The sequence below is a fragment of the Mirounga leonina genome, unplaced genomic scaffold, assembly GCF_011800145.1.
Source record: "Mirounga leonina isolate KUSES-001 unplaced genomic scaffold, KU_Mleo_1.0 Mir_115, whole genome shotgun sequence".
NCBI classification, from domain to species: Eukaryota; Metazoa; Chordata; class Mammalia; order Carnivora; family Phocidae; genus Mirounga; species Mirounga leonina.
This window is the reverse complement of record NW_023270268.1, coordinates 82475950-82502410: the sequence shown is the minus strand read 5'-3', so window position 1 is coordinate 82502410 and position 26461 is coordinate 82475950. Positions and strand designations below refer to the sequence as shown.

Here is a 26461-nt window from a genome sequence, read left to right as displayed (position 1 = left end):
TTATTGCTCTAACCTTGTTTATTCTTATCTGTTTGTGTGTCTCCCTTTCCATTAAACTAATGAGCTCCTTGAGGCTAGAGGCATTGTCTCCTTCATCTCTGTGTCTAGCACATGTCTGCTCTTTGGTGGACACTTAAAAATTGTTTGTTAAATTGAGCTGAAATCTAAGGCAGAATGAAGAAGAGCCTTAGAGTGGAAATGACTAGCTCACATTATTCACCCTGTGCTGCAGAGGTCTAGACCGGAGGTCTAGTTTTGAGTTACTGATGAGCCTTATGCTTTGAGAAACTTATTTAATCTCTTTCAACTAAATGGGAGAGTAGATGAAAAGTCCTTGGTGAAGGGCTTTGAAGTGCTCAATAAATGTTAGCTGCTATCATTGTTACCAGTAATAGTTGCTAATCATATCTATTGTATATAATAACTTTAAACTTCAGTTTTCTTAGCTGGAAATTCAAGATAGTAATTCCTGCTTACATTATTTTGATAATGAACATGAAGACAATTTGGAAACTATAGAGGGCTCTCATTGCATAGCCCATAAAAGAATGCATGGTAACAGGGAGATTTGTGCTTCTAGAATTGGCGTAACTCAGACATATTGCATGGGGGGCTCAATTGATGGACAATATAAATAAACTTTTAAATATAACATTCAAAAAATATGATATAATGTCTAGGTTGTCAGGTAGAAGTTGACCTGTTTCAAAATGTAGAAACATTAAAAAGCACATGGGGGGCGCCTGGGTGGCTCAGTTGGTTAAGCGACTGCCTTCGGCTCAGGTCATGATCCCAGGGTCCTGGGATCGAGTCCCACATCGGGCTCCTGGCTCAGTGGGAAGCCTGCTTCTCCCTTTCCCACTCCCCCTGCTTGTGTTCCTGCTCTCGCTGTCTCTGTCTCTGTCAAATAAATAAATAAAATCTTTAAAAAAAAAAAAAAGCACATGGGAAAAGATGATGGGGGTAGACTCAGGACAGGTATGGGATTTAGGATTGGGATCCTGCTCAATGTGAGGTCAATAAAGCATTGCTTCAGGAATGATGAGTAGGTAGAACCATTCCTGGCTTGGCAGCTGGAGAGCAAGAGCTAGAGTTTGGAACAAAAGAGGATTCATGGCAAGATAGACATTCTAGTTTGCAAAATCAGCCAAGAGCTTCTGTTTCTGAGTTAATGTGAACATTTTATCCAAGGCATGGAAAATGTGGACAATACCTAAGGCAGACAGTCAGCACCTGCATGCACTGCTAATATGAGGAAGGCCCCCCAAAATTACACATGAAAACAGCCTTTAGCCAAGGATCACAGAAACCCCTCTGATAATGTAATCTTTATCAGGTGAGACAGAGAAGGTGGCTGATTTAAAGTTACATGTTCCAGCTCCCTTGTTATCCTACCAGGCAATCCTAGCAGGAGCAGAACTATTGACACTAGGAATTCTTAGATCTAAATGCCAATAAACTGAGGGGTAGAATTTCAGGTCTACTTCCGGGGAAATGGCTAGATGATAGTAGAAGTAGCAGTGCCGGCGGCACGAGCAGCCGCGGCAACAAACGCATGCGTAGCACTTACACATAGTAACTCATTTAATCTTTACCATAACCCTGTGAAGTGGGTCCTATCACCACCCCATCTTATGGATGAGAAACTGAAGAATAAAGAGGCTAAATAACTTGCTTAGGGTCACACCCAGGAAGTGGCAGAGTTAGGCTTTCCATCCAATGTGTCTTGGTCCAGAGAATGTGCTTTTAACCAAGATACTCGACTTCTCAGTTTTGGCTATGAGAATCAGTAGAACGTATACTTTTGACTTTGTGTGATGTAACTGTGGAACTGAGGCCATAAACTTAAGGGCTGGTTTTCCATTCTGTCTCAGGCTATACTTGGAAGGAAGAAGGTTGTCTGGATTATAAATATATTAGAAGACTCTTATCTTGCTCATATTTGTATCATCCAGGGTCTCAAATCCCCTCCCAGCTCATAGCAAGGGTTCAATAACCCAAATAGTTTCTAAGGGTTTTCCCCCATGGTGTAAAATTCTTTTTGCAACTGAACAAAGGTAGAGGGTGGGAATGCACAACTCCAGCCCAAACCCCCAACGGCAGGTTCGCAGTGAGTTGTTCATCCTCTTGTGGGTCAAACACTTTCATCACATCCAGACTCCACACTCAGGGCCTGGTTCTGTCCTGCCCATGTGGCTGCTGGTCCCAGCCAGGGGAATCATTGGTTGTTGCTGTCATCTGTTCCTCCCGTCACATATCTCATGGTCATGTCTGTGAAGGCTGTGGATCAAACCTGGGTTTGAATCTTGGAAGCAGAACTTCCTAGCTCTGTGGCCTTGGCCAGGTCTTTCCATTCAGGCTTTCTGAGCTCAGCCTTATCATTTATGAATGAGGGTAATATTATTCTATTCAAGGAATGCTCAAGAGACTTAAGATAACGTATCACCTAGCACAGTGTTTGGCACAGGATAGCCAGGTGCTCGAATTATAGAAACTGAGTTTCCCAGTTTGATTGTGACTCCCTGGAGGCCTGGGATCATGTGGTATTTTGTTAGGGATTCTTCTCCACTTTCTCAATCTCTCCTCGACTTCTTCACTCTCCGCCCCCAGTTTTATCACCAAAATCCCAACTGGTTCATTTGCTATTTACTGTGCTTAACCAATATTTGGGGTCATTTTGGTTCTTCCCCAGGAGATATTTGGCTACCGGACTCAAGGCTGCCGGAAAACCCTCTGTCTTGCCGGATCCATCTTCTCATTTGGGATTCTCCCCTTGGTGTTTTACTGGAGACCCGCTTGGCATGTGTGGGCAAATTGTGTCCCATGTTCCTTGCAAGAGGCAGACGTCGTGTTGCTGAGGACAACAGTAAGTGTGCATCTGGCTTTGTACTGGTGGCCCTTTCTCCTGGACAGCTCATTACAGGATGGCTGTGGGAGATGTGCACGTGGAAAATTCCATCACAGCCTTGCATTTATTTACCAAGAACTCAATAATTTGTGTATGATGGGAGTTCATTAAGAAAACCTACTTTTAAACTTGTGAGTCTTATGAATATTAGAGCCTGAATAACCATCTGAATAGCTAAAAGTAAGGGGTAATGTGAAGTAGTTAAGTCAGGCAACAAGATAAAAAATTCACATGGATGCTTCTCCTATGTCCTGATGTATCATACCTATCCTAGTCCCTTTGGAGCAACTTTGCAGGAAGGGATGGGGAGTGGTGGGGAGGAGATGGGGAGCACCCCTCTGAAGAGGATGCTGTCTTCTGTTGATTTGAAAGAGCCACAATCTTTGAGGGAGTGTGTTGCATCCTGCAGATATGCTAGGGTAAAAAAAAAAAAAAATGCAGCCGTCTTGTTCTGAGCTCATTTTCTCTCTCTGCTAAACTCGCCTGGTGTTAGGCGAGTTTCCCTGAATTTGCTCAGCTATTACTTCTTCCTAACATTCATTACACTTAGGCAACGTATGTCGTTCCTGTTTCTGCTGGAATGTCAGCTCCACAACAGAAGGGATTATTTCTAATTTGCTAATTGCTGCATCCCTAGTTCCTGTATGTGGTGGGGATTCCATAAATATGTGGTGGCTGATAGGCTGAAGTGGCTATTCCTATTGATGGGAGTCAAAGTAGAGTCTCACAGAATGACCCATCTCTGGCTGACTTAGTGAGCGTTTCTCACAATGCATCAGCCCAAATGACCCAGAATGACAACCAAACTATTGATAAATGAACCTCTGCTGGGCTATTAGCTTCTTTCTATATATAGCACTCTCTCTAGATAAACACACTATTTAATGCAGCAAGAGGGGAGGATAGCAACAAGTCTTATAACTATGATACGGGAGGCACCTCCTCCCAAGTTCTATTATTGCTCTCAGGGGGCAACGCTCTTGCGGCTGCAGAAACAGCCTCAGGAACAGAACAGCTTTCTGCCTTGCAGAGTGCACCACCACGCTCTTTGGATCTGAGATTGCTGGCAGCAATGCCAAGGCACAAATAGGAATGGGAGGAAATGAACAAGAAAAGGGCAAGGGAAGGGAGGAAAGTGAGAGAACTGGAGGGGGACGTGTGTAAAGGGAAAATGAAGAGGGACACAAGAGAAAGAAACATCCAGTAAGAGAAATAAACAAATTGTCAACCAACAGGGAATGAATGTACAGTTTGGGATACGGGATTCAAGAGGTCCTAGCACTCTAGGTGTGTTACACTCACTCAGGAGTGTCACTTAACCTTTCAGGACCTCAAAATCTCCACTTGGGAAGTAGGCCTAGGAAACGTACTTGTTCTTGCTTGCACTGGTGTGAGGATGAAGTGAGGTTGTGTATGTAAAAGCCCTTTGCAAACTGTAAAATATGTCATCAAAGACCGTTTTAATTGTGACTGAGTGTGAACGTATTGTTGCTGGAGCAGCTCCGAGAGCTTGCTGTACAAAAGATCCTGCTACAGACTAGGTGCACCCCATATAACGGTCTGCTTGTCTGGATGTTGTGTCCTTCCCTTTTTAGCCAGGAGTGTTCCCTTCCAGGATGGGGGACATGGGATAGAGGTCTAGTGCCTGCGAATCCCCAAAACTCATCCATGCTCAATAAGGTCACCTCTCCTGGTTGCATGTGGTCAACTTTGCAACTGGATACGTATTGGAAAAATTTTAAAGAGCACCGGTGCCTTAGGGTGCTGTGATCCATCCTCCTCCTCTTTCTTTGTCTCTTTCAAAGCCTTTTAAGCCCTTCTCCCATTTCACTGCCCTCCACGACTAACCAGAGCAGTCTAAACCAGCTTCAATCTTGCCTTTTTCATCTTGATTTCAACTTTAATTTTTAATTACCTCCTCTTATGTGTCATTTTAAATGGATTTGCTATGCCAGAGACTTTCCAAATAAATGAGGTTCTAAATTAGTCTTTATGTAATTAGATAAGAACTCAATTATATCAAACATTCTTACTATCTGAGCCTTAGATAAAAATGTGCTTTGGGCCCCGATAGTTTAAGTCTGTGGCTAGGTTATTTGCATTAAATGACACCTTAAAATTTTTTTATTTGAATTATATTATGACAGCTGGGCTATAAAGACTTCCCATTAAAGAGAGCTAAAAAGACTCCTACCTGAAAATGTGTTATATGTCTATTTTTCATGTTATTAAAAAAATCAGTACTTGGTATTTATCATCAATCTCACACTGGTAAGATTACAGATCATTATCACAGATACTGATTAGGTAGTCGTTTCTTAACATTAAAAAAAAGGGGAGGCCATGATGTAACTGACTAAAAAGTCTTTAGCATTCAGTTTATTTTCAGTTCCCCATCTCTTTTTTTTTTTTAAAGATTTTATTTATTTATTTGAGAGAGAGAGACTGAGAGAGAGAGAGCATGAGAGGGGGGAGGGTCGGGAGGGTCAGAGGGAGAAGCAGACTCCCTGCAGAGCAGGGAGCCCGATGCGGGCCTCCATCCAGGGACTCCAGGATCATGACCTGAGCCGAAGGCAGTCGCTTAACCAACTGAGCCACCCAGGCGCCCTTCAGTTCCCCATCTCTTATTAAGCCCCTCTAACAGGGAGATTTTTCCAAAATATAAGAGTAATTACACTTTTATTTTATAATTTTAAAAGTGGCATTTTATTCATTATTCATCTACTTCTGGATTTTAACTAATAACTGTAGGGTTGCCACATTTCTATGCAAATTGTATGATTTACATTCATTGGTGTTTTGAATTAAGATGCTCCTGATGATTTTCATAGTTTTCATCTTTATTATAATTACAGATGCATTTTTTTCCTTCCCTGTCATATGTCACATGTTGTCAAAGATCCATGATGTGCAGAGGAGAATGTGATGAGTGGTTACTAGGTTGAGTCAGGGTGTTTCATTTCAGTGTTTTAATGGGGAGCATTTCCCTTCTGTTTTATCTAAAGATGTCAGTGCTAGGGGCTTTAGTTAGGAAACTCAGAAATTCTGCAAATCAGCCATGCAAATGGCATCCAAAGTCCACCAGCTCCCCAGGATGCTCTTCAGCCACCAGTGTTTGTATTCACATATTCTGGATCCCTGACTCATCTCTCCCTCTTTCTCTTAGCCTGGTCTTTCCAAGTCCAGTTGCCTCACATCAACACCATTTCCTAAGAGAGCCAGATACTTTTTGTCTATGCTTTTACTCGTAACATTTCTTCTGCTCTTCTCTATCCTCTTCATTCATTCAGTTATTTATTCATTCACTAAATACTTCCTGAGCACCAGTCATGTACCAGACATTGTTATATAGGTACTGGGAATACGGCTATGACCAAAACAGATAGAAATCCCTGTCCAGTAGAGTGACATTCTGGTGAGGACTCAACTCATACATGCACACACTCACACACACATTTTCTACAGAGTGAATATAGAAAGTAGGTGTTCTACCTCTATTTATGAAAACCTACTCATCCCTTAGCCATCTACCTCCTTCTCCATTGCTGATCCATTCTCTGCCTCAATTCTGGGGGGAATTAATTACCTTTCCTTCATTCTCTTTCACCTCTGACTGCTATAATGCTTTTTGCAATCTGCCTTGTATTAAAATGCTATTCATTTCACATTTTATAAAACAGCATCTCATTGACTATTTCAGATAATTCCATAACATTCCTGGAAAGTGGGCATTATCATCTGTCTCTATTTTACAGATGAGGATACAGATAACACCTTTGCAGTCTGGTAAACCTAGTAAATATCACCCAGGCTTTCCCCCTCCCTAGCCCTCTCTCCCTCTTTCCCTCCTTCATAAATTTGATGAGCACAGGTTGTATGCCAGCCACAGTGGTAGCTCCTGAGCAGGGAGTGGGGCATAACAATTAGTCAAATCAAGGTTCTTGACCTCATGAAGTTCATTAGATCACTACACAAATAACTGTAAACATTCAGTTGTTATAAGTGCTGCTTAGCAAAGGTTCATGGTTATGGTAGGATTATAAGATAGGGCTCTGACCAAGTCAAGAAAGCCTTTCCAAGCTCCAAAGGATGATGAGTCAAAAGGTGATGGTGGCTGGTGGGGAGGGGCACGTGGGAAATAACCCAGGAAAAGGGAATAGTGTAGACAAATAGCCCAGGAAAAGGGAATAGTGTAGACTTGCACCTGCCTTCTGACCCTCTAAATCCAGAGTCTTTTCCCACTATGCTACAATTTATAGTTTTTTTAAATAGTTTATAGTTTTTTTATAGTTTTTTCTTTTATTAGATTATAGGCTTTTTGAAAACAGTAACTATGACTTACTTTTCACTCTCCACATCACCTAGTACATGGCCACAGCAGGTGTTCGATATTTATTTTATTCAATTAAATAAATTGAATTTAATCTGTAATAAATGGTCTTATGGTTTTTACCAGCACTTTCTTTTTTTAAATTTATTTTTTATTTTATTATGTTATGTTAATAACCATACATTACATCATTAGTTTTTGATGTAGTGTTCCATGATTCATTGTTTGCATATAACACCCAGTGCTCCATTCAGTACGTGCTCTCTTTAATACCTATCACCAGGCTAACCCATCCCCCCCACCCCCTCCCCTCTAGAACCCTCAGTTTGTTTCTCAGTGTCCATAGTCTCTCATTTACCAGCACTTTCTTACAAAGATGCTAAAGTTAAAGGTCATGGTTGAGAAAGTCAGAGAAGATAGTATTATATTTCTTTTAGGTACACATTTCCTCTTCTGACTCACATTCCCCTACCCCCTATTTCAATGTGGTTTTTCCTTAGACCTCCAGTCAGAGAGCCCTGAGATTCTGTGTGTTCTCCTATCAGAAATGATTCTGTTAAGACAAATAGTTTTTAAGCCATTATCTTAGGGCTATTTATTTATTTACTTACTTATTTTTTTAGTGTACACTTTAATCCCCATAACCTATTTTACCCATCCCCCTCCCACCTCCTCTCCAGTAACCATCAGTTTGTTGTCTCCAGGTAAGTCTGTTTCTTGGTTTGTCTCTTTCTCGCTCTCTTTTGTCTCCCTTTGCTTGTTTGTTTTGTTCCTTAAATTCCACATATGAGTGAAATCATATGGTATTTGTCTTTCTTTGACTGACTTATTTCACTTAGCTTTATACTCTCTGGCTCCATCCATGGCTTGCAAATGGCAAGATTTCATTCTTTTTTATGGCTGAATAATAGTCGTGTGTGTGTGTGTGTGTGTGTGTGTATCACATCTTTTTTATCCACTCATCTATTGATGGACACTTGGGCTGTTCCCATAATTTGGCTATTGTAAATAATGCTGCAATAAACATAAGAGTGCATATATCCTTTCAAATTAGCGTTTTTGTATTTTTGGGGTCAATACCCAGTAGTGCAATTACTGGATTGTAGAGTAGTTTTATTTTTATATTTTTAAGGAACCTCCATACTGTTTTCCACAGTGGCCGCACCAGTTTGCATTCCCACCAACAGTGTGTGAGGGTTCCTTTTTCTCTACATCCTCACCAACATTTGTTTCTTGTGTTTTTTATTTTAGCCATTCTGACCAGTGTGAGGTGATATCTCATTGTAGTTTTGATCTGCCTTTCCCTGATGATGAGTGATATTGAACATCTTTTCATGTGTCTGTTGGCCATGTGTATGTCCTTTTTGGAGAAATGTCTGTTCATGTCTTCTGCCCATTTTTTAATTGAATTATTTGTTTTTTGGGTGTTGAGTTGTACCAGTTCTTTTATATATTTTGGATACTAAGCCTTTATCAGATATGTCATTAGCAAATATCTTTTCCCACTCACTAGGTTGCCTTTCAGTTTTGTTGATTGTTTCCTTCACTGTGCAGAAGCTTTTTATTTTGATATAGTCCTAATAGTTCATGCTTGTTCTTATTTCTCTTGTCTCAGGAGACATATCTAGTAAAAATGTTGCTATGGCTGATGTCAGAGAAATTGCTGCCTGTGCTCTCTTCTAGGATTTTTTTAAAAAGATTTTATTTATTTATTTGTCAGAGAGAGAGAGAGAGCACAAGCAGGGGGAGCAGCAGGCAGAGGGAGAAGCAGGCTCCTTGCTGAGCAAGGAGCCCGATGCAGGACTCGATCCCAGGACCCTGGGATCATGACCAGAGCTGAAGGCACACGGTTAACCGACTGAGCCACCCAGGCGTCCCTCTTCTAGGATTTTTATGGTTTTAGGTCCTACATTTAGGCCATTGATCCATTTTGAATTTATTTTTGTGTTTGGTGTGAGAAAGTGGTCCAGTTTCATTCTTTTGCATGTAGCTGTCCATTTTCTTAACACCATTTGTTGAAGAGACTGTCTTTTTCTCATTGTATATTCTTTCCTCCTTTGTCGAAGATTAATTGACCATATAATTGTGGGTTTATTTCTGAGTTTTCTATTCTGTTCCATTGATCTATGTGTTTATTTTTGTGCCAGTACCATGCTGTTGTGATTACTAACACAGGGCCATTTGTATTGTGATTTACAGTTTGTGGGGTATTTGCATATATGTTGCCTCATTTGGTCTTTTCTGGTAGAGATTATTTTTTCCCTGTTTTACAGATGGACCCATAGAGAAGTTTAAAGAAGAGTTCAGGGTCCCATAACTGTAAGCAGTGAAAGAAAAACTTCTATTGAGAGCTGAACTGGAGTTGGAACTCGAGATCTTATTATCCCTTGGTCAGTGAGCAGGCTCCACAGAGGCAATAATGTAAAATGGTGGAAGAGTAGAGTCTGAAGCCTGACTGCCTGGGTTTCATTCCCAGTGTTGCTTTTGACCTACTTTGAGCAATGTATTAGCTTAGGCTGCCATAATAGCATACCACAGACTGGGTGCTTTAAAAAATAGAAAGTTCAAGATCAAGGTGTTGACAGGATTAGTTTCTGGTGAAACCTTTCTTCCTGGCTTGCAAATGGCCAGCTACCTTCTCTCGGTGTTCTCACGTGGTACAGGGAGAGGTCTAGTTCTTCCTCTTCTTATAAGGGCACCAGTCCTACCGGATTAGGACCTCACTCTTAAGCTCTCACTTAATCTTAATTATTTCCTGAAGGCCCTATCTCCAAAGGCACTCACACTGGGGGGTAGGGCTTCAACATATGGAATCAATTCATAACAGGCAAGTTACTTACCAGCCCCCTTACTCGGCCTCCACTTCCTCTTCTTGTGTTAAGTGGGGCTAACAATAGCACCTGCCACATTTTCATGAGAAATAAAAGAGATGGTACATGTAATGTGCTTTGATGAAATCCGTGCCTGGCATGTAGTCATTCCATGGGCCTTGGTTACTACACACTTTGTAAAACCAGTTTTGACTTTTATTTGTTACTTCTTACTATGCACTGCAGCTCCAGATATTTCAGACAACGAGTCAGGTAACTTACTACCCATTCTTCCCTCAGAAAATGATCATGAAAACAAACAAAATACTTAATTTCTCCAAATGTATATGCTGAATTGTTCAGGATTACCTTTTTTTTTTTTTTTTCATACAAACATAGATATAGCCTTTGCTTTGTCATATAACTTCCCTGCTTTGTTTACTCCCCATAGCACCCCATCCCCCTTTTTTGGTCAACATGTCCCAAGAGTACTGAGACAATAATTAGTGTGAGATTTCTTCAATGCACAGAACTTTCTTTCTCTATTGTATAACTAAATCCTATATTCTAGCCAATATCAACTTTTTCCAGCTAAGCAACTTTGGGAATATGAGGTCAAGCTATTAAGAGTATCAATGGGTATGACCAAGGAGGAAAGGAAAGAAAAAAAAGTGATAATTAAATATAGAAAGAGTAGTATTTTGCCAAAGTCATGGGTCTGTAAAGGCAGCATAGTGTGTTAGAAAGAACCTGAAAAATGTAAGTTATTATTACTTTATCCATAATCCTCTAAGTACTTCATTTTATTTAGAGTTTATGCTTTTAGCATTGCGATGTATCGATGTTCAAGTGAAAAGTACTGACATTCTGATATCTCTTTGGACCTTGGCAATGGGTTACTTTTCTTCTTCTTTTTAAAATTTTAAAATTTTTAATTTTTTTAAAAGATTTTATTTATTTATTTGAGAGAGAGAGGGCACGAGCAAGAGAAGAGGCAGAAGGAGAAGCAGGCTTCCCGCTGAGCAGGGAGCCCAATGTGGGGTTCCATCCTAGGACCCTGGGATCATGACCTGAGCCAAAGGCAGATGCTTAACTGACTGAGCCATCCAGGCGCCCTGGGTTACTTTTCTTCTTTTTTAAAATTTTTTATTGTTATGTTAATCCACATGCATTACATCATTAGTTTTAGATATAGTGTTCCATGAATCATTGTGCATAACACCCAGTGCTCCATGCAGAACGTGCACTCCTCAATACCCATCACCAGGCTAACCCATCCTCCCACCCCCCTCCCCTCTAGAACCCTCAGTTTGTTTTTCAGAGTCCATCGTCTCTCATGGTTCGTCTACCCCTCTGATTTCCCCCCTTCATTCTTCCCCTCCTGCTATCTTCTTTTTTTTTTCCTTAACATATATTGCATTATTTGTTTCAGAGGTACAGATCTGAGATTCAACAGTCTCACATAATTCACAGCGCTTACCAGAGCACATAACCTCCCCAGTGTCTATCACCCAGCCACCCCATTCCTCCCACCCCCCACCACTCTAGCAACCCCCAGTTTGTTTCCTGAGACTAAGAATTCCTCATATCAGTGAGGTCATATGGTACATGTCTTTCTCTGTTTGACTTATTTCACTCAGCATAATACCCTCCAGTTCCATCCACGTTGTTGCAAATGGCAAGATCTCATTCCTTTTGATGGCTGCATAATATTCCATTGTATATAGATACCACATCTTCTTTATCCATTCATCTGTTGATGGACATCTTGGTTCTTTCCACAGTTTGGCTATTGTGGACATTGCTGCTATAAACATCGGGGTGCACGTACCCTTTCGTATCCCTACTTTTGTATCTTTGGGGTAAATACCCAGTAGTGCAATTGCTGGATCGTATGGTAGCTCTATTTTCAACTGTTTGAGGAACCTCCATACTGTTTTCCAGAGTGGCTGCACCAGCTTGCATTCCCACCACCAGTGTAGGAGGGTTCCCCTTTCTCCACATCCCTGCCAACATCTGTCATTTCCTGACTTGTTAATTTTAGCCATTCTGACTGGTGTGAGGTGGTATCTCATTGAGGTTTTGATTTGGATTTCCCTGATGCCGAGCGATATTGAGCACTTTTTCATGTGTCTGTTGGCCATTTGGATGTCTTCTTTGGAAAAGTGTCTGTTCATGTCTTCTGCCCATTTCATGATTGGATTCTTTGTTCTTTGGGTGTTGAGTTTGATAAGTTCTTTATAGATTTTGGATACCAGCCCTTTATCTGATATGTCATTTGCAAATACCTTCTCCCATTCTGTCGGTTGTCTTTTGGTTTTGTTGACTGTTTCCTTTGCTTTGCAAAAGCTTTTTACCTTGATGAAGTCCCAATAGTTCATTTTTACCCTTGCTTCCCTTGCCTTTGGCGATGTTTCTAGGAAGAAGTTGCTGCAGCTGAGGTCGAAGAGGTTGCTGCCTGTGTTCTCCTCTAGGATTTTGATGGACTCCTGTCTCCCATTTAGGTCTTTCCACCATTTGGAGTCTATTTTTGTGTGTGGTCTAAGGAAATGGTCCAGTTTCATTCTTCTGCATGTGGCTGTCCAATTTTCCCAACACCATTTGTTGAAGACACTGTCTTTTTTCCATTGGACATTCTTTCCTGCTTTGTCAAAGATGAGTTGACCATAGAGTTGAGGGTCCATTTCTGGGCTCTCTATTCTGTTCCATTGATCTATGTGTCTGTTTTTGTGCCAGGACCATACTGTCTTGATGACGACAGCTTTGTAATGGAGCTGGAAGTCCAGAATTGTGATGCCATCAGCTTTGCTTTTCTTTTTCAACATTCCTCTGGCTATGCGGGGTCTTTTCTGGTTCCATACAAATTTTAGGATTATTTGTTCCATTTCTTTGAAAAAAGTGGATGGTATTTTGATGGGGATTGCATTGAATGTGTAGATTGCTCTAGGTAGCATTGACATCTTCACAATATTTGTTCTTCCAATCCATGAGCATGGAACGTTTTTCCATTTCTTTGTGTCTTCCTCAATTGCTTTCATGAGTATTTTATAGTTTTCTGAGTACAGATCCTTTGCCTCTTTGGTTAGATTTGTTCCTAGGTATCTTATGATTTGGGGTGCAATTGTAAATGGGATCAACTCCTTAATTTCTCCTTCTTCTGTCTTGTTGTTAGTGTATAGGAATGCCACTGACTTCAGTGCATTGATTTTATATCCTGCCACTTTACTGAATTCCTGTATGAGTTCTAGCAGTTTTGGGGTGGAGTCTTTGGGGTTTTCCACATAAAGTATCATATCATCTGCAAAGAGTGAGAGTTTGACTTCTTCTTTGCCGATTTGGATGCCTTTTATTTCTTTTTGTTGTCTGATTGCTGTGGCTAGGACTTCTAATACTATGTTGAATAGCAGTGGTGATAGTGGACATCCCTGCTGTGTTCCTGACCTTAGGGGGAAAGCTCTCCGTTTTTCCCCATTGAGAATGATATTCGCTGTGGGTTTTTCATAGATGGCTTTTATGATACTGAGGTATGTACCCTCTATGCCTATACTCTGAAGAGTTTTGATCAAGAAAGGATGCTTTACTTTGTCACATGCTTTTTCGGCATCTATTGAGAGGATCATATGATTCTTGTTCTTTCTTTTGTTAATGTACTGTATCACATTGATTGATTTGTGGATGTTGAACCACCTTTGCAGCCCAGGGATAAATCCCACTTGGTCATGGTGAATAATCCTTTCAATGTACTGTTGGATCCTGTTGGCCAATATTTTGGTGAGAATTTTTGCATCCATGTTCATCAAGGATATTGGTCTGTCATTCTCCTTTTTGATGGGGTCTTTGTCTGGTTGTGGGATCAAGGTAATGGTGGCCTCATAAAAATGAGTTTGGAAGTTTTCTTTCCATTTCTATTTTTTGCAACAGTTTCAGAAGAATAGGTATTAATTCCTCTTTAAATGTTTGTTAGAATTCCCCTGGGAAGCCACCTGGCCCTGGGCTTTTGTTTGTTGGGAGATTTTTGATGACTGTTTCAATTTCCTTAGTGGTTATAGGTCTGTTCAGGTTTTCTATTTCTTCCTGGTTCAATTTTCGTAGTTGATACATCTCTAGGAATGCATCCATTTCTTCCAGGTTATCTAATTTGCTGGCATAGAGTTGCTCATAATACGTTCTTATAATTGTTTGTATTTCTTTGGTGTTGGTTGTGATCTCTCCTCTTTCATTCATGATTTTGTTGATTTGGGTCATTTTTCTTTTCTTTTTGATAAGTCTGTCCAGGGGTTTATCAATCTTGTTAATTCTTTCAAAGAACAAGCTCCTAGTTTCGTTGATCTGTTCTACTGTTCTTTTGGTTTCTATTTCATTGATTTCTGTTCTGATCTTTATTATTTCTCTTCTCCTGCTGGGTTTAGGCTTTATTTGCTGTTCTTTCTCCAGCTCCTTTAGGTGTAGGGTTAGGTTGTGTATTTGAGACCTTTCTTGTTTCTTGAGAAAGGCTTGTATTGCTATATCCTTTCCTCTTAGGACTGCCTTTGCTGCATCCCAAAGATTTGGAACAGTTGTGTTTTCATTTTCATTTGTTTCCATGAATTTTTTAAATTCTTCTTTAATTTCCTGGTTGACCCATTCATTCTTTAGTAGGATGCTCTTTAGCCTCCATATATTTGAGTTCTTTCCAACTTTCCTCTTGTGATTAAGTTCTAGTTTCAAAGCATTGTGGTCTGAAAATAGGCAGGGAATGATCCCAATCTTTTGGTACTGGTTGAGACCTGGTTTATGACCTAGGATGTGATCGATTCTGGAGAATGTTCCATGGGCACTAGAGAAGAATGTGTATTCTGCTGCTTTGGGATGGAATGTTCTGAATATATCTGTGAAGTTCATTTGGTCCAGTGTGTCATTTAAAGTCTTCATTTCCTTGTTGATCTTTTGCTTAGACGATCTGTCCATTTCAGTGAGGGGGGGGGGGTTAAAGTTCCCCAGTATTATTGTATTGTTGTCGATGTGTTTCTTTGCTTTTGTTATTAATTGGCTTATATAATTGGCTGCTCCCATGTTAGGGGCATAGATATTTACAATTGTTAGATCTTCTTGTTGGATAGACCCTTTAAGTAGGATATAGTGTCCTTCCTCATCTCTTGTTACAGTCTTTGGTTTAAAATCTAATTTGTCTGATATAAAGAGTGCCACCCCAGCTTTCTTTTGGTGTCCATTAGCATGGTAAATGGTTTTCCAGCCCTTCACTTTCAATCTGGGGGTGTCTTTGGGTCTAAAATGAGTCTCTTGCAGACAGCATATCAATGGGTCTTATTTTTTAATCCAATCTGATAGCCTGTGTCTTTTGATTGGGACATTTAGCCCATTTACATTCAGGGTAACTATTGAAAGATAGGAATTTAGTGCCATTGTATTGCCTGTAAGGTGACTGTTACTGTATATTGTCTGTGTTCCTTTCTGGTCTATGTTGCTTTTAGGCTCTCTCTTTGCTTAGAGGACCCCTTTCAAGATTTCCTGTAGGGCTGGTTTTGTGTTTGCAAATTCCTTTAGTTTTTGTTTGTCCTGGAAGCTTTTTATCTCTCCTTCAATTTTCAATGACAGCCTAGCTGGATATAGGATTCTTGGCTGCATATTTTTCTCATTTAGTGCTCTGAATATATCCTGCCAGTCCTTTCTGGCCTTCCAGGTCTTTGTGGATAGGTCTGTTGCCAATCTAATGTTTCTACCATTGTAGGTTACAGATCTCTTCTCCCGAGCTGCTTTCAGGATTTTCTCTCTGTCTCTGAGATTCATAAGTTTTACTATTATATGTCAGGTGTTGACCTATTTTTATTGATTTTGAGAGGGGTTCTCTGTGCCTCCTGGATTTTGATGCCTGTTTCCTTCCCCAAATTAGGGAAGTTCTCTGCTATAATTTGCCCCATTATACCTTCTGCCCCTCTCTCTCTTTCTTCTTCTTCTGGGATCCCAATCATTCTAATGTGGTTTCGTCTTATGGTATCGCTTATCTCTCGAATTCTGCCCTCGTGATCCAGTATTTGTTTATCTCTCTTTTTCTCAGCTTCTTTATTTTCCATCATTTGGTGTTCTATATCACTGATTCTCTCTTCTGCCTCATTTAACCTAGCAGTTAGTGCCCCATTTTTGATTGCACCTCATTAATAGCCTTTTTGAATTCGACTTGTTTAGATTTTAGTTCTTTTACTTCTCCAGAAAGCGTTTCTCTAATAACTTCCATGCTTTTTTCAAGCCCAGCTAGTATCTTTAAAGTGATGATTCTGAACTCTAGATCTGACATCATACTAATGTCCGTATTGAGTAGGTCCCTGGCAGTGGTACTACCTCTTGTTCTTTTTGTTGAGGTGATTTTTTTCCATCTTGTCATTTTGTCCAGAGGAGAATAGATTATTGAGAGAACAAAATGCTAAAAGGGTAACAATATTACCAGAAAATATACTCTAAACAAATCAGAAAAGACCTGAAGCAGTGCGGGAAAAGAAAGGGAAAGAGAGAAAAAAGAAAAAGAAAAAAAAAAAAAAGAAAAAGATAAAGATAAAAACAAACAAAAACAGAACAAAACAAAAAAAACCAGAATGTGATCAAATATGATCAGGCTGGTATATAGATCAGTGCCACACACTAGATTTTGGGTGTATTTTGGTGTTAGAAGAAAGTGACTCCCAAAATTTTAAAGAAAGAAAAACGTATATATGTACAAAAATAAGGGTTGAAATGATGAAGGGATGGAATATGACTGTAAAGATGGAAATTATAAAAAATTTTATAAAAGGAATTCATAGGAAGTTGTTTGAAAAAAGAAAGAATAGGATTTAAAAAAAAAGGAAAAAAAGGGAGAGTGTGATCAGGCAGGGGAGTAGAAAAAAAACCATACACTGGAGATTTAGGGTATATTTTGATCTGTTAGAAGAAACTATCTTAAAATTTTAAAGAGAAAACAACTCATATATATATGCCGAAAATACGGGTAACTGCTATGAAGGGATAGAATATGACTCTAAAAATGAAAAATAAAAATGAAAAATAAAAAAAATTTTTTTTAAAAAGGGATTGATAAGATGGTTGAAAAAGGGAAAAAGAAAAATTCCAAAAAAAAAAAAAATTAACTTTGAAAGACTAAAGAATCATGGTAAAAAAGCCATGGATTCTGTGTGCAATACTATTCCCCTAGCGCTGGAGTTCTGCCATTCTCATTGATCGGTAAACTTGGTCTTGGCTGGCTGTTCTCGCTGATCTTCTGGGGAGGGGCCTGTTGCCATGGTTTCCAAATGTCTCTGCCGGAAGCGGAATTGCCCTGCCCTTGCCCGGTCTGGGCTAAGTAATCTGCTCGGGTTTGCTCTGGGAGCTTTTGTTCCCTGCAAGCTTTCCGTAGAGCTTTGGAGGCAGAGAGTGAAAATGGCGGCCTCCCAATCTTCGCCCCAGAGGAGCTGAGAACTCGGGCCCGCTCCTCAGTGAGCCCCCAGAGAAAAGCCATCAGTCACTCCCGTCTCCCCGGTCTCTGTCCGCACTCCATGCTCACCCGCCCGCGCGTTTCTATCTCTGGCACCCGACCCCGGGTGGAGTCTCCAAACCCAGCAGATCCCTGGGGTGCACTCCCGCGCGGCTCCTCCCGGGAGAGGAAGGTGAGTCTCCCCGGATCTGCCGCTGTTGGGTCCCTGCTGGAGGAGCAGTGGCCTGACTGTGCTGCGGATCACAGTTTAGGCAACCCTGAGCTGAGAGCCTGCGCCTGGGCTCCGCCTCTGCAGCCGGCTTCCCCGCTCAGATACCTGGGAGCTCGGCCACACTCAGGCACCCCCGGTCTTTCTGTGACCCTGAGGGTCCCGAGACCACACTGTCCCGGAGGGTTCCACCCCCCGCTTAGCCACCAGAGTGACGTCCCTCGGCGGAGCAGACTTTTAAAAGTTCCGATTTTGTGCTCCATGGTTCTATCACTTGCCAGAAGCGGCCGACGGAGGCCCCTCCCCCGCCGTCTATCCTCCCGAATATCGGGGCGGATTCACTTCTCCGCACATCCTACCTTCCAGAAAGTGGTCGCTTTTCTGTTCAGAGAGTTGTAGCTCTTCTTTTCTTTGATCTCCTGTTGAGTTCGTAGGTGTTCAGAATGGTTTGACCTCTATCCAGCTGAATTCCTGAGAGGAGACGAAATCCAAGTCCTACTCCTCCGCCATCTTGCTCCGCCCCCAAACCCTGGGTTACTTTTCTTCTTAAGGCAAGCTCAGAAGTGTATTTTGTGTAGCAAACTCCTACACAAGGAGGTCAGTCACTACTCTAAAATTCCCACAGATACGACTGGCATTACAAAAAGTTGTAAGAAGATAAGCAAGGCCACTCACTATATGCCAATATAAAAGTTAGCCTGGCATTTCAAAGTTCAGAAATTGCAAGGCCACAGGAAATAAAAAATGCCCAGGTTCCCTCCACCCTTTTCTGTCCAGGTCAAACAAAGTTCCCCTGTGTACATTCAGTTCTTTGAAATGCACTCTTGGATTATTTTAAATTCTACTCTTAGAATTCAGGGACTGAGCTGGTTAATTCTCTTGATAAAAAGAAGGTAAAGCCTCCTCAGTGAGACTTGAGTTGTTAAATGTCTAGATTTGCCAAGCAAACAGTGTGGATTATTTGCATTACAAAGCAGTTATTTAAAGTGGTAGCTCCTCTGGTGAACTTAAGTCTCTTATGGATCATTAACTGCTTGAGAGAGCTGGGAAACAGTGAAGTGAAATAGCCATTTCCAGGTAAAACTGCTTCTTTTTCGGAAAGGAAAAATAAATCGAAAGACTCTCAGAGACTCTCACATTTCCTCAAAGGGAGTTCCTACTTACAGAAAGATCTCAGGAACAACATACTGTAAAAAATAAGGCACAGAGCCATAGGCCAATGAGCATCTGTTGCACTCAGCTACAGGTCAGACCTTGGACCAGGTGCATTATGTATTATTGCATTTAATGCTTCAAGCATCCATGAAATGTGGTATTCTCATCCCCACTTGCTGGATGCAAAGTAGGCTCAGAGAGTTGCAATGATTTTCAAGATGGTTTAGAGCTGAGATCTGCTCAGGAAGGGGCCTGTGCTTTTTCCATGTTGGACAACACCAAACCAAAAACTGGGAGAAGCTGATGGTGCTATCTGGAGTGCCCACCTCACACAGACACACTTTTCCCTCCATTTCTTTGCCTGCTTTTTTTTTTTCTTAAAAAGTTGGATAAATTTCTTAATGAATGATTTTACAGAGGGTTTAACATGGCAGTACGCAAGAGGAAAATCAGTATTATTACCCACTCTAAGAAAAATGGTTGTCTCATATGGTATCTTTACTTACCTGCAGAATTATAGTTTGCATTATATCGGTGGCCCAGGTGGCTCAGTAGGTTAAGCGTTGGACACTTGACACTTGATTTCGGCTCAGGTCATGATTTCAGGGTGGTGAGACTGAGCCTGGAGTCAGGCTCCCTCTTCTATTCTCCCCACTCCACCCCCCCTCCACACCCATGCTCTCTCTCTTTCAAAAAAAAAAACAAAACGATTTATACTTTCCATTATATAGAATTATGGGTTATAGGGTTTGGGGGTAAGGGGGATGGTAAGAAATAAACTTAAAGGCAAATATATCCAAACACCTTTGATTTCATTATGACACAGTTTATGTAATAAGATGGAGGCATATAGATGAATTTTGGTCTCCTACTTACCTAGACTTAAGGCATGCAGTTAGTGCATTGGATTAACGCTGGCCTGGGAAAGCTTGGGAGTTCCAGTGTTCCACTTCACCATTTCCTTTTTAGGCATTATAATCTAGAGGTCTGTTTGCTGTCACACAGGGCCAAAGGGTGACAGCTTAGTTTTAGGAATCAGATTCTCTGCTGTCAAGAGAGAAGAGATTGTGAGAAACTGGAGGCTATTTGTTACATGGTGCAGATTTCATGGTAATTTTCATACATGAGCCAAAAACCATGGACAACTTGTTTGAAACAAAGAGGAAGGAGCCAAGATTTGGAGTGGGAAGACCTGACTTCAGGTCTCAGTTCTGGCCTTTCTACCCATACCAGACTGGCCTGGTTTGAGTCTCCCTGATGGAGTACATGGAACAGAAGTGCTAAATCAATGTTAACTATTTCTTCTTATTATTAGATATTCAAACCAAACCCCCTCACAACAACACACCCTTTGACCCACCTGAGGTGGTCAAAGGCAAAGCCATATAGTGCTCAAATATGTCAACGTCAAGTTGTGTCTTATGGAGTTACGTATCCGGCAATACCTAGAACATGTCCACCAGTTCAGTGGCTCAGTCATTAGAAATTTAGCCATCCTCAGTCATTTTTAGGCTCTGAAGGTAACTCCATGCAAATCTGGTTTAATTTGATTTAGTTATATATATATATTTTTTTTTCTTTTTTAAAATGAGAGTAATAGCCAAGTTTACTGGTTTTTAGAATTAATGCATTCACTTTCAAATTTCCCCCTTCTGTTCTGTTCCCTCCCTTCTCCTTCCCTTTCCTTCTCTCCCTTCCTTGTCCCCCCTTCAATCCCCACACCCTTTGCTTTGCTTTCCCCTCTTTCCCCTCCACCCTACCTCTCTGTCTCTCTCTGGTTTGGCCTCTGTCTGTCTCTCAGAAGCTGTGTTAGGCCTGGCTGAGCACAGATACCCATCAGATGCAGTCCCTACCCACAGTCCAAGAGGAGTGATAAGGTGACAGGTAAAGGTTCAAGTACCCTGATAGTTTAGGGGAAAGAGAAATTAGAGAGTTTCCCATGATGTGAACTTTGAGCTGGGCCCTAAAGGATGGTTAGGCTAGCCATATGAAGGCTTAAAGAGAGTAAAGAAGGACATGTATTCCAGGCTAAGGAAGCCGAAGGAGCAAAGCCATGGAAGTGGGCTTCTCTTGAGGAGACTCAATGTAAGAGATTAGCTCCAACAACGAGTGTATCTTCTCCTCTCTGACCTTTTGCAGCATCAGCTGCAAATGTGGGTTTGGTGGAGATAATTCCCAGCTCTGACCTAGCAAATGTGGGTTTGGTGGAGATAATTCCCAGCTCTGACCTAGCAAATGTGGGTTTGGTGGAGATAATTCCCAGCAAATGTGGGTTTGGTGGAGATAATTCCCAGCTCTGACCTACATTCTTTAGGCATCAAATTGTTTCCCAGACTGGACTTCCCTTGCCATCCTTCCTAGCTCCTGAAGTGTCCCAGTCATCCTAGTGGATTTTATGCATAGCATTAACCCATTCAGATAATAACCACAGTTATTACCATGTCTGTCTCTGAGGTACCATTGTGGTGCCTGTTACTCAATCCAGTGCTGCTCACTCTAGTTTTATTCTGTGATGAAGTCAGCAGTGAACTTCAAAGGAAGAGGCTTCAGTTAGGCTCATGCAGGAAGGTACCTCCTTCAATCCTACCTGTGCTAAACTCTTGACAGTTACCTCTGGGAACCTTCAAACCATGCATTCAGTCATGGACAAACATCCATCCATTCACTCTCACCGGGCAGGTCACAGTTCTCCACATGGATAGGGAGATAAGGGACAATAGAACATGGTTCCTACCTTCCAGATGGTCTAGATGAACTAAGAGAATACAAAGAAGAAAGTGATTAGGATGGAACTGGAGAGGATTATGCTAAGTGAAATAAGTCAAGCAGGGAAAGACAATTATCAAACGGTTTCACTCATATGTGGAACATAAGGAATAGCATGGAGGACCACAGGAAAAGGGAGGGAAAACTGAATAGGAAGAAATCAGAGAGGGAGACAAACAAATGAGAGACTCTGGACTCTGGGAAACAAACTGAGGGTTATAGAAAGGAGGGGGGTGGGGGGATGGTGTAACCAGGTGATAGTATTAAGGAGGGCAAGTGATGTGATGAACACTGGGTGTTATATGCAACTAATGAATCATTGAACACTACATCAAAAACTAATGATGTACTATATGTTGGCTAACTGAACATAATAATAAAAAGTGGGGGAGGTTGGGATCTTTAGGAGTGAGGATAGTGATATTCCCACCTCCCCGCCCCACACTCACCTCCCCCCCCAACAAGATAGTGTTACAGGGGCTGTCCTGGAAGAGGTAGAATTGAATTAAGCCTGGAAACCCTGGGATGGTTTGATTGATCTGGCTTCCCCATCCTCAGAGACCAGAAGAAACCCTTTGGAGTGCTTGCTTGTTTGCCTTTTTTTTCCTGTGAAATTTTGCATCTGGCTGTGGCCTCATGGCTTGGAGAGTAAAAGGGAAAACTAGCTCTTTTCTGAGAATCTACCTCCCTGCCTTGAATTTTGTTATATGTGCCATTGACTCATATTCACATCCAGATTCCTCAATAAATGATGACAGGCTTTTTCCTTCAAGGCTTTATATCTACTAGTGTTCAAGGGCGTGTAATTTTGTGTAGAATGTTTATTAACTCCATAAACTTACAGGATTATATTAAAATGATGTTTCTTAAGTTGGATTTTAGCCTGATGACTTCTCTTAACTTCATGGGGGTTTTGGTGTCTATTTCCTCAGGATGAATTCCAAACTTACTCATGGAAAAAGGTAATGTGGATCTACCTGTCATCATTAAACAGAGAGTTTGGTGTCACTCCTGACCACACTCTCATTACAGATGAGGAGTACATCATAAATAGAGCCATCAGAAAGCCAGACCTAAAGGTACGTAAATCATGGTAACTGCTGATTCTAGAGAAATGTAATTTTTCTCCCACAGAATGTAAGTTTAGATCCTCCACCGTGCCAATCCTCTACAGTATACATAGAACCTTATGAAGAATATGTACTTTGGAGCTAGACAGAGCTGAGTTCAAATCTCAGCTTCATCCTTTTAAACTGGACAGCCTTGGATCTGTTACTAAACTCTGCTGAGCCTGTTTCTTCATGTATAAAATGATGATGATAATGCCTACCTCTAATGTTCATTGATGACATTCAATAAGTTAAGGAATACAAAGATCAATACAGTGTCAGGTACATAGTAGATTCTCAGTACACATTAGCTCTTAGTACCATCAGGCCCTGTATGATAACCTATGAAACATATGAAACAGTAAGCCTGAGTGGCTCAGTCGTTAAGCGTCTGCCTTCGGCTCAGGTCATGATCCCAGGGTCCTGGGATCAAGCCCCACATCAGGCTTCCTGCTCAGCAGGAAGCCTGCTTCTCCCTCTCCCACTCCCCCTGCTTGTGTTCCCTCTCTCACTGTGTCTCTCCCACTCCCCCTGCTGTGTTCCCTTTCTCACTGTGTCTCTCTGTCAAATAAATAAAATCTTAAAAAAAAAAAAAAGATAATCACCCAGAAACATCCCAGGGGCTTTGATAAGATAATCACCCAGAAACATCCCAGGGGCTTTGCTTATGTCTGCAAAATGACCTTATTTTGAATTCTGTCATTCAAATGTATTTGGGTTACTCCCTCTTCTCCATATTAAATTAATACTACTTAGATTATGACTAGCTAACATTCATATTAAAGACATATTTTATAAGACAGACTGTTTTCTCTTAAATTTATGTGTGTGTAGACAGCTAATGAGCTCAAGGTCAATTTTTAAAAATAATAAAAGTCAGTTGCTGAGTTTCTCTATTGTCAATTGTTATCACCCAATTGTCTTAACTGCCCAAACAAACAAAAACAAAAGAGGTCAAACACCTTCAACTAGCAGATTGCATAATCTGTCAGGTGGTTATTCACCTGGAAAAGTAGGCATCCCAAATCAATTTTATGGACCTGAGATTATTATTGACCTTCACCTTCTTTAATTGCGTCAAACAAATAAATGGACAACAAGATGAAGAAATGTTCAAATAAACAAAATGTAAAGAAGGGGCAGAAGTCTTGAAATGGAAAGCTCTGGCACCAGGCTTGATATCCTCATTTACCACATATGGCTTAGAGAGTTTGGCTAATTGCTGCCTCTCTGAGCCTTGAGCTTCTCATTTATAAAATGAGAGCAGTAACTCCTTCTGTGCCTATTTCTCAGGCCGTTGTAAACCTGAGATGAGAAGGTGGACATTAAGGTGATTGGTGAACTGTGCTGAACTACATTCATAAAGGACAGAAACTTCCATTGACATTGGAGGAGGTTCCACAGGCTCAGCCATGACAATACTGACAGTGATGGTGAGGAGAGCAACAGTACCAACATGACAACCATTTAGGCCCTTCAGGGAGAGTTTGGAGACCTGCAGCAAAAGAGCTCTGTCAGGTTTACAAATGCAGGCTAAGAGGAGACTCTAAGGATCATTGTGGGATCACAGGCAAAAGGAAAACTCAGTGCTTAACCTGTTAAACAGGATGCTCTCACAACGTGTTCCAACAAGAAATGAGCAGCAGGAAGCCTGGGGAGGGGCAAGCTTCTGAGCAGAAAGATGAAAATCACCCCACCTCATACCCCTGATGTCCTAATTACTATTTCCTGGTCTGAAGTTCTGGGAAATGGGCAAATAAACTCCACCCCATGCAAATATTTTACTTCACATCTTACTGGAATCTAGAGCCTCTGAAGGGGATGAAGGAGGCAGAGAAACTCCAGGCAGAGATAACTCCTGCTAGGGGAATGTTAAAGATATTTGAAAGGTCTATGATGGGGGATCATTCTTCTCACTCTGTGAGGATTGGCCTCAAGAAATTATCAGGAGATAATGGAACTTTCTATTTTCTGGCCTGAAGTAAAATTTACCAGCAACCTCTATTCCCTGTTATTGCTGCCTTCACCTGCTGATGTTCTGGTCTATTATGTTTTATCAGCTTCTCAGTCTCAGTCTGAGCTTTCACATCCTCTGGATTTAGGCTCCCTAATGGAGCAGGGGCCTCACATTCTCCCACAGCTTGCCCTTTAAAAATGTTCTAACTCAGATTTTTGAACCTATGGAATTAATAAAGGAGGCAACCCTCACTTTCTACAGCTTGAATCCTGGCAGTGATGGGATTTTTCAGACCTTCTTCTGAGACTGTCTTGAACATTGTATCCTTTGAGAGACTGGACTTTGGAGCCAGATGGGTTTGAGTTCAAATTCAACCCCTGCTTCTTAATAGGTGTGATCTTGACTTAATCAAAATGAACTTCAGGGATGAAGGATGAAGTGAAGGTGAAAATAATACTTGTCCTGCCAGAGGATGATGAAAAAGACTAAAGAGAATGTGTGAAAAGCCCCCAAGTCCTCAACAGACAGTAGCTGTGAGTACAGTCCAGCTCAGATTGCAGAATTACAGGGACTGAACAGGAAAGGCAGGTGTGAGGCAGGACGCGTGAGGTCCCAACGTGGTCCATGACTGCCTTCACACACTCTTTCCTTACTCCAACTTGAAGCTTGTGAAGGAAGAATCGCTCCCAGCAGCAGTGCACTCCAATTTTATGTATTGAAAATCAATTGGAAAATAGGATTTATTTTTTTAAAGTTATTTTGCAACCAGTCTTGCTGAAATAAATCCATTCTGTAAAATAAAACATACAGTATTTAACACTCTTACCAGGTAACTCTGAATGTCTGTGTGTGTGTGTGCACATCTTTGTGCACACACATATATTTATCAAACAGTGTTAAGATTCATTTACTGTAACCCAGGTCTTGAAGCTTAGGGATTTAACCTCTATTTCTAGTTGTCATGTGGTTGTACAAAGCATTCATTCACTTATTTACTAAATAATGTGTTGAACACTTACTATGTTTCAGCTCTAAGCTCTTCCCAGTTCTAGAATTTATCTAAGGATTGTACGGACTATACTATTCATGGGTATAGAACGTACTCAGAAGAGCTGCGGTGGAAATTAGAGATAATCTGCTCAATTGCCTCAATTTATGCATGGGGAAACTAAGGTGTAGAAAAATTTACTTGAATTTCTCAAGGACACAATTATCAGAGAAGCTATAAAAAGAAGAACACAGTTTCTCAACTTTGGCCACACATTAGAACTATCTGAGGAAAATTTAAGAATATTTAAATTGCAAACCAGACAAATGAAATCAGAATCTCTTGGGGGTGGAACCCAGACATTAGTATTTTTTAAAGCTTCCTAGTTAATTCCAGTGGGCAAAATGAGGTTATAAGCATTGCTCCATAACAGTATCACAGTCTCACTGTATCTCTTTGTGCTCAGTGACATCACCAGTTGATGGAAATTCAGATTTGCATATAAAGTTGCTTAAAGAAATTCAGAAACAAGAATGCCTAATTGCCATCAGCATTAATCTTATCTTTCCTTTTCACTGCCTGCACCCTCAGACCCTCACTTCCTGGAGCACATTTTCTTTTCTTTCTTTCTTTCTTTCTTTCTTTCTTTCTTTCTTTCTTTCTTTCTTTCTTTCTTTCTTTCTTTCTTTCTCCTTCTTTCTTTCTTTCCTTCTTTCTTTCTTTCTTTCTTTCCTTCCTTCCTTCCTTCCTTCCTTCTTTCTTTCTTTT

General features: G+C 41.0%; 1 protein-coding gene across 1 annotated transcript in view; it reads left to right on the top strand.

Annotated features, from left to right (window-relative positions):
• ATP13A4 (ATPase 13A4) overlaps nt 1-26461 on the top strand; it is a 130748-nt gene that overhangs the window by 27293 nt on the left and 76994 nt on the right. Inside the window, exons 2-3 of the mRNA XM_034999838.1 lie at nt 2693-2866; nt 22572-22718. Of these exons, the coding sequence (XP_034855729.1) occupies nt 2693-2866; nt 22572-22718 (321 nt within the window). The remainder of the gene's footprint in view (nt 1-2692; nt 2867-22571; nt 22719-26461) is intronic.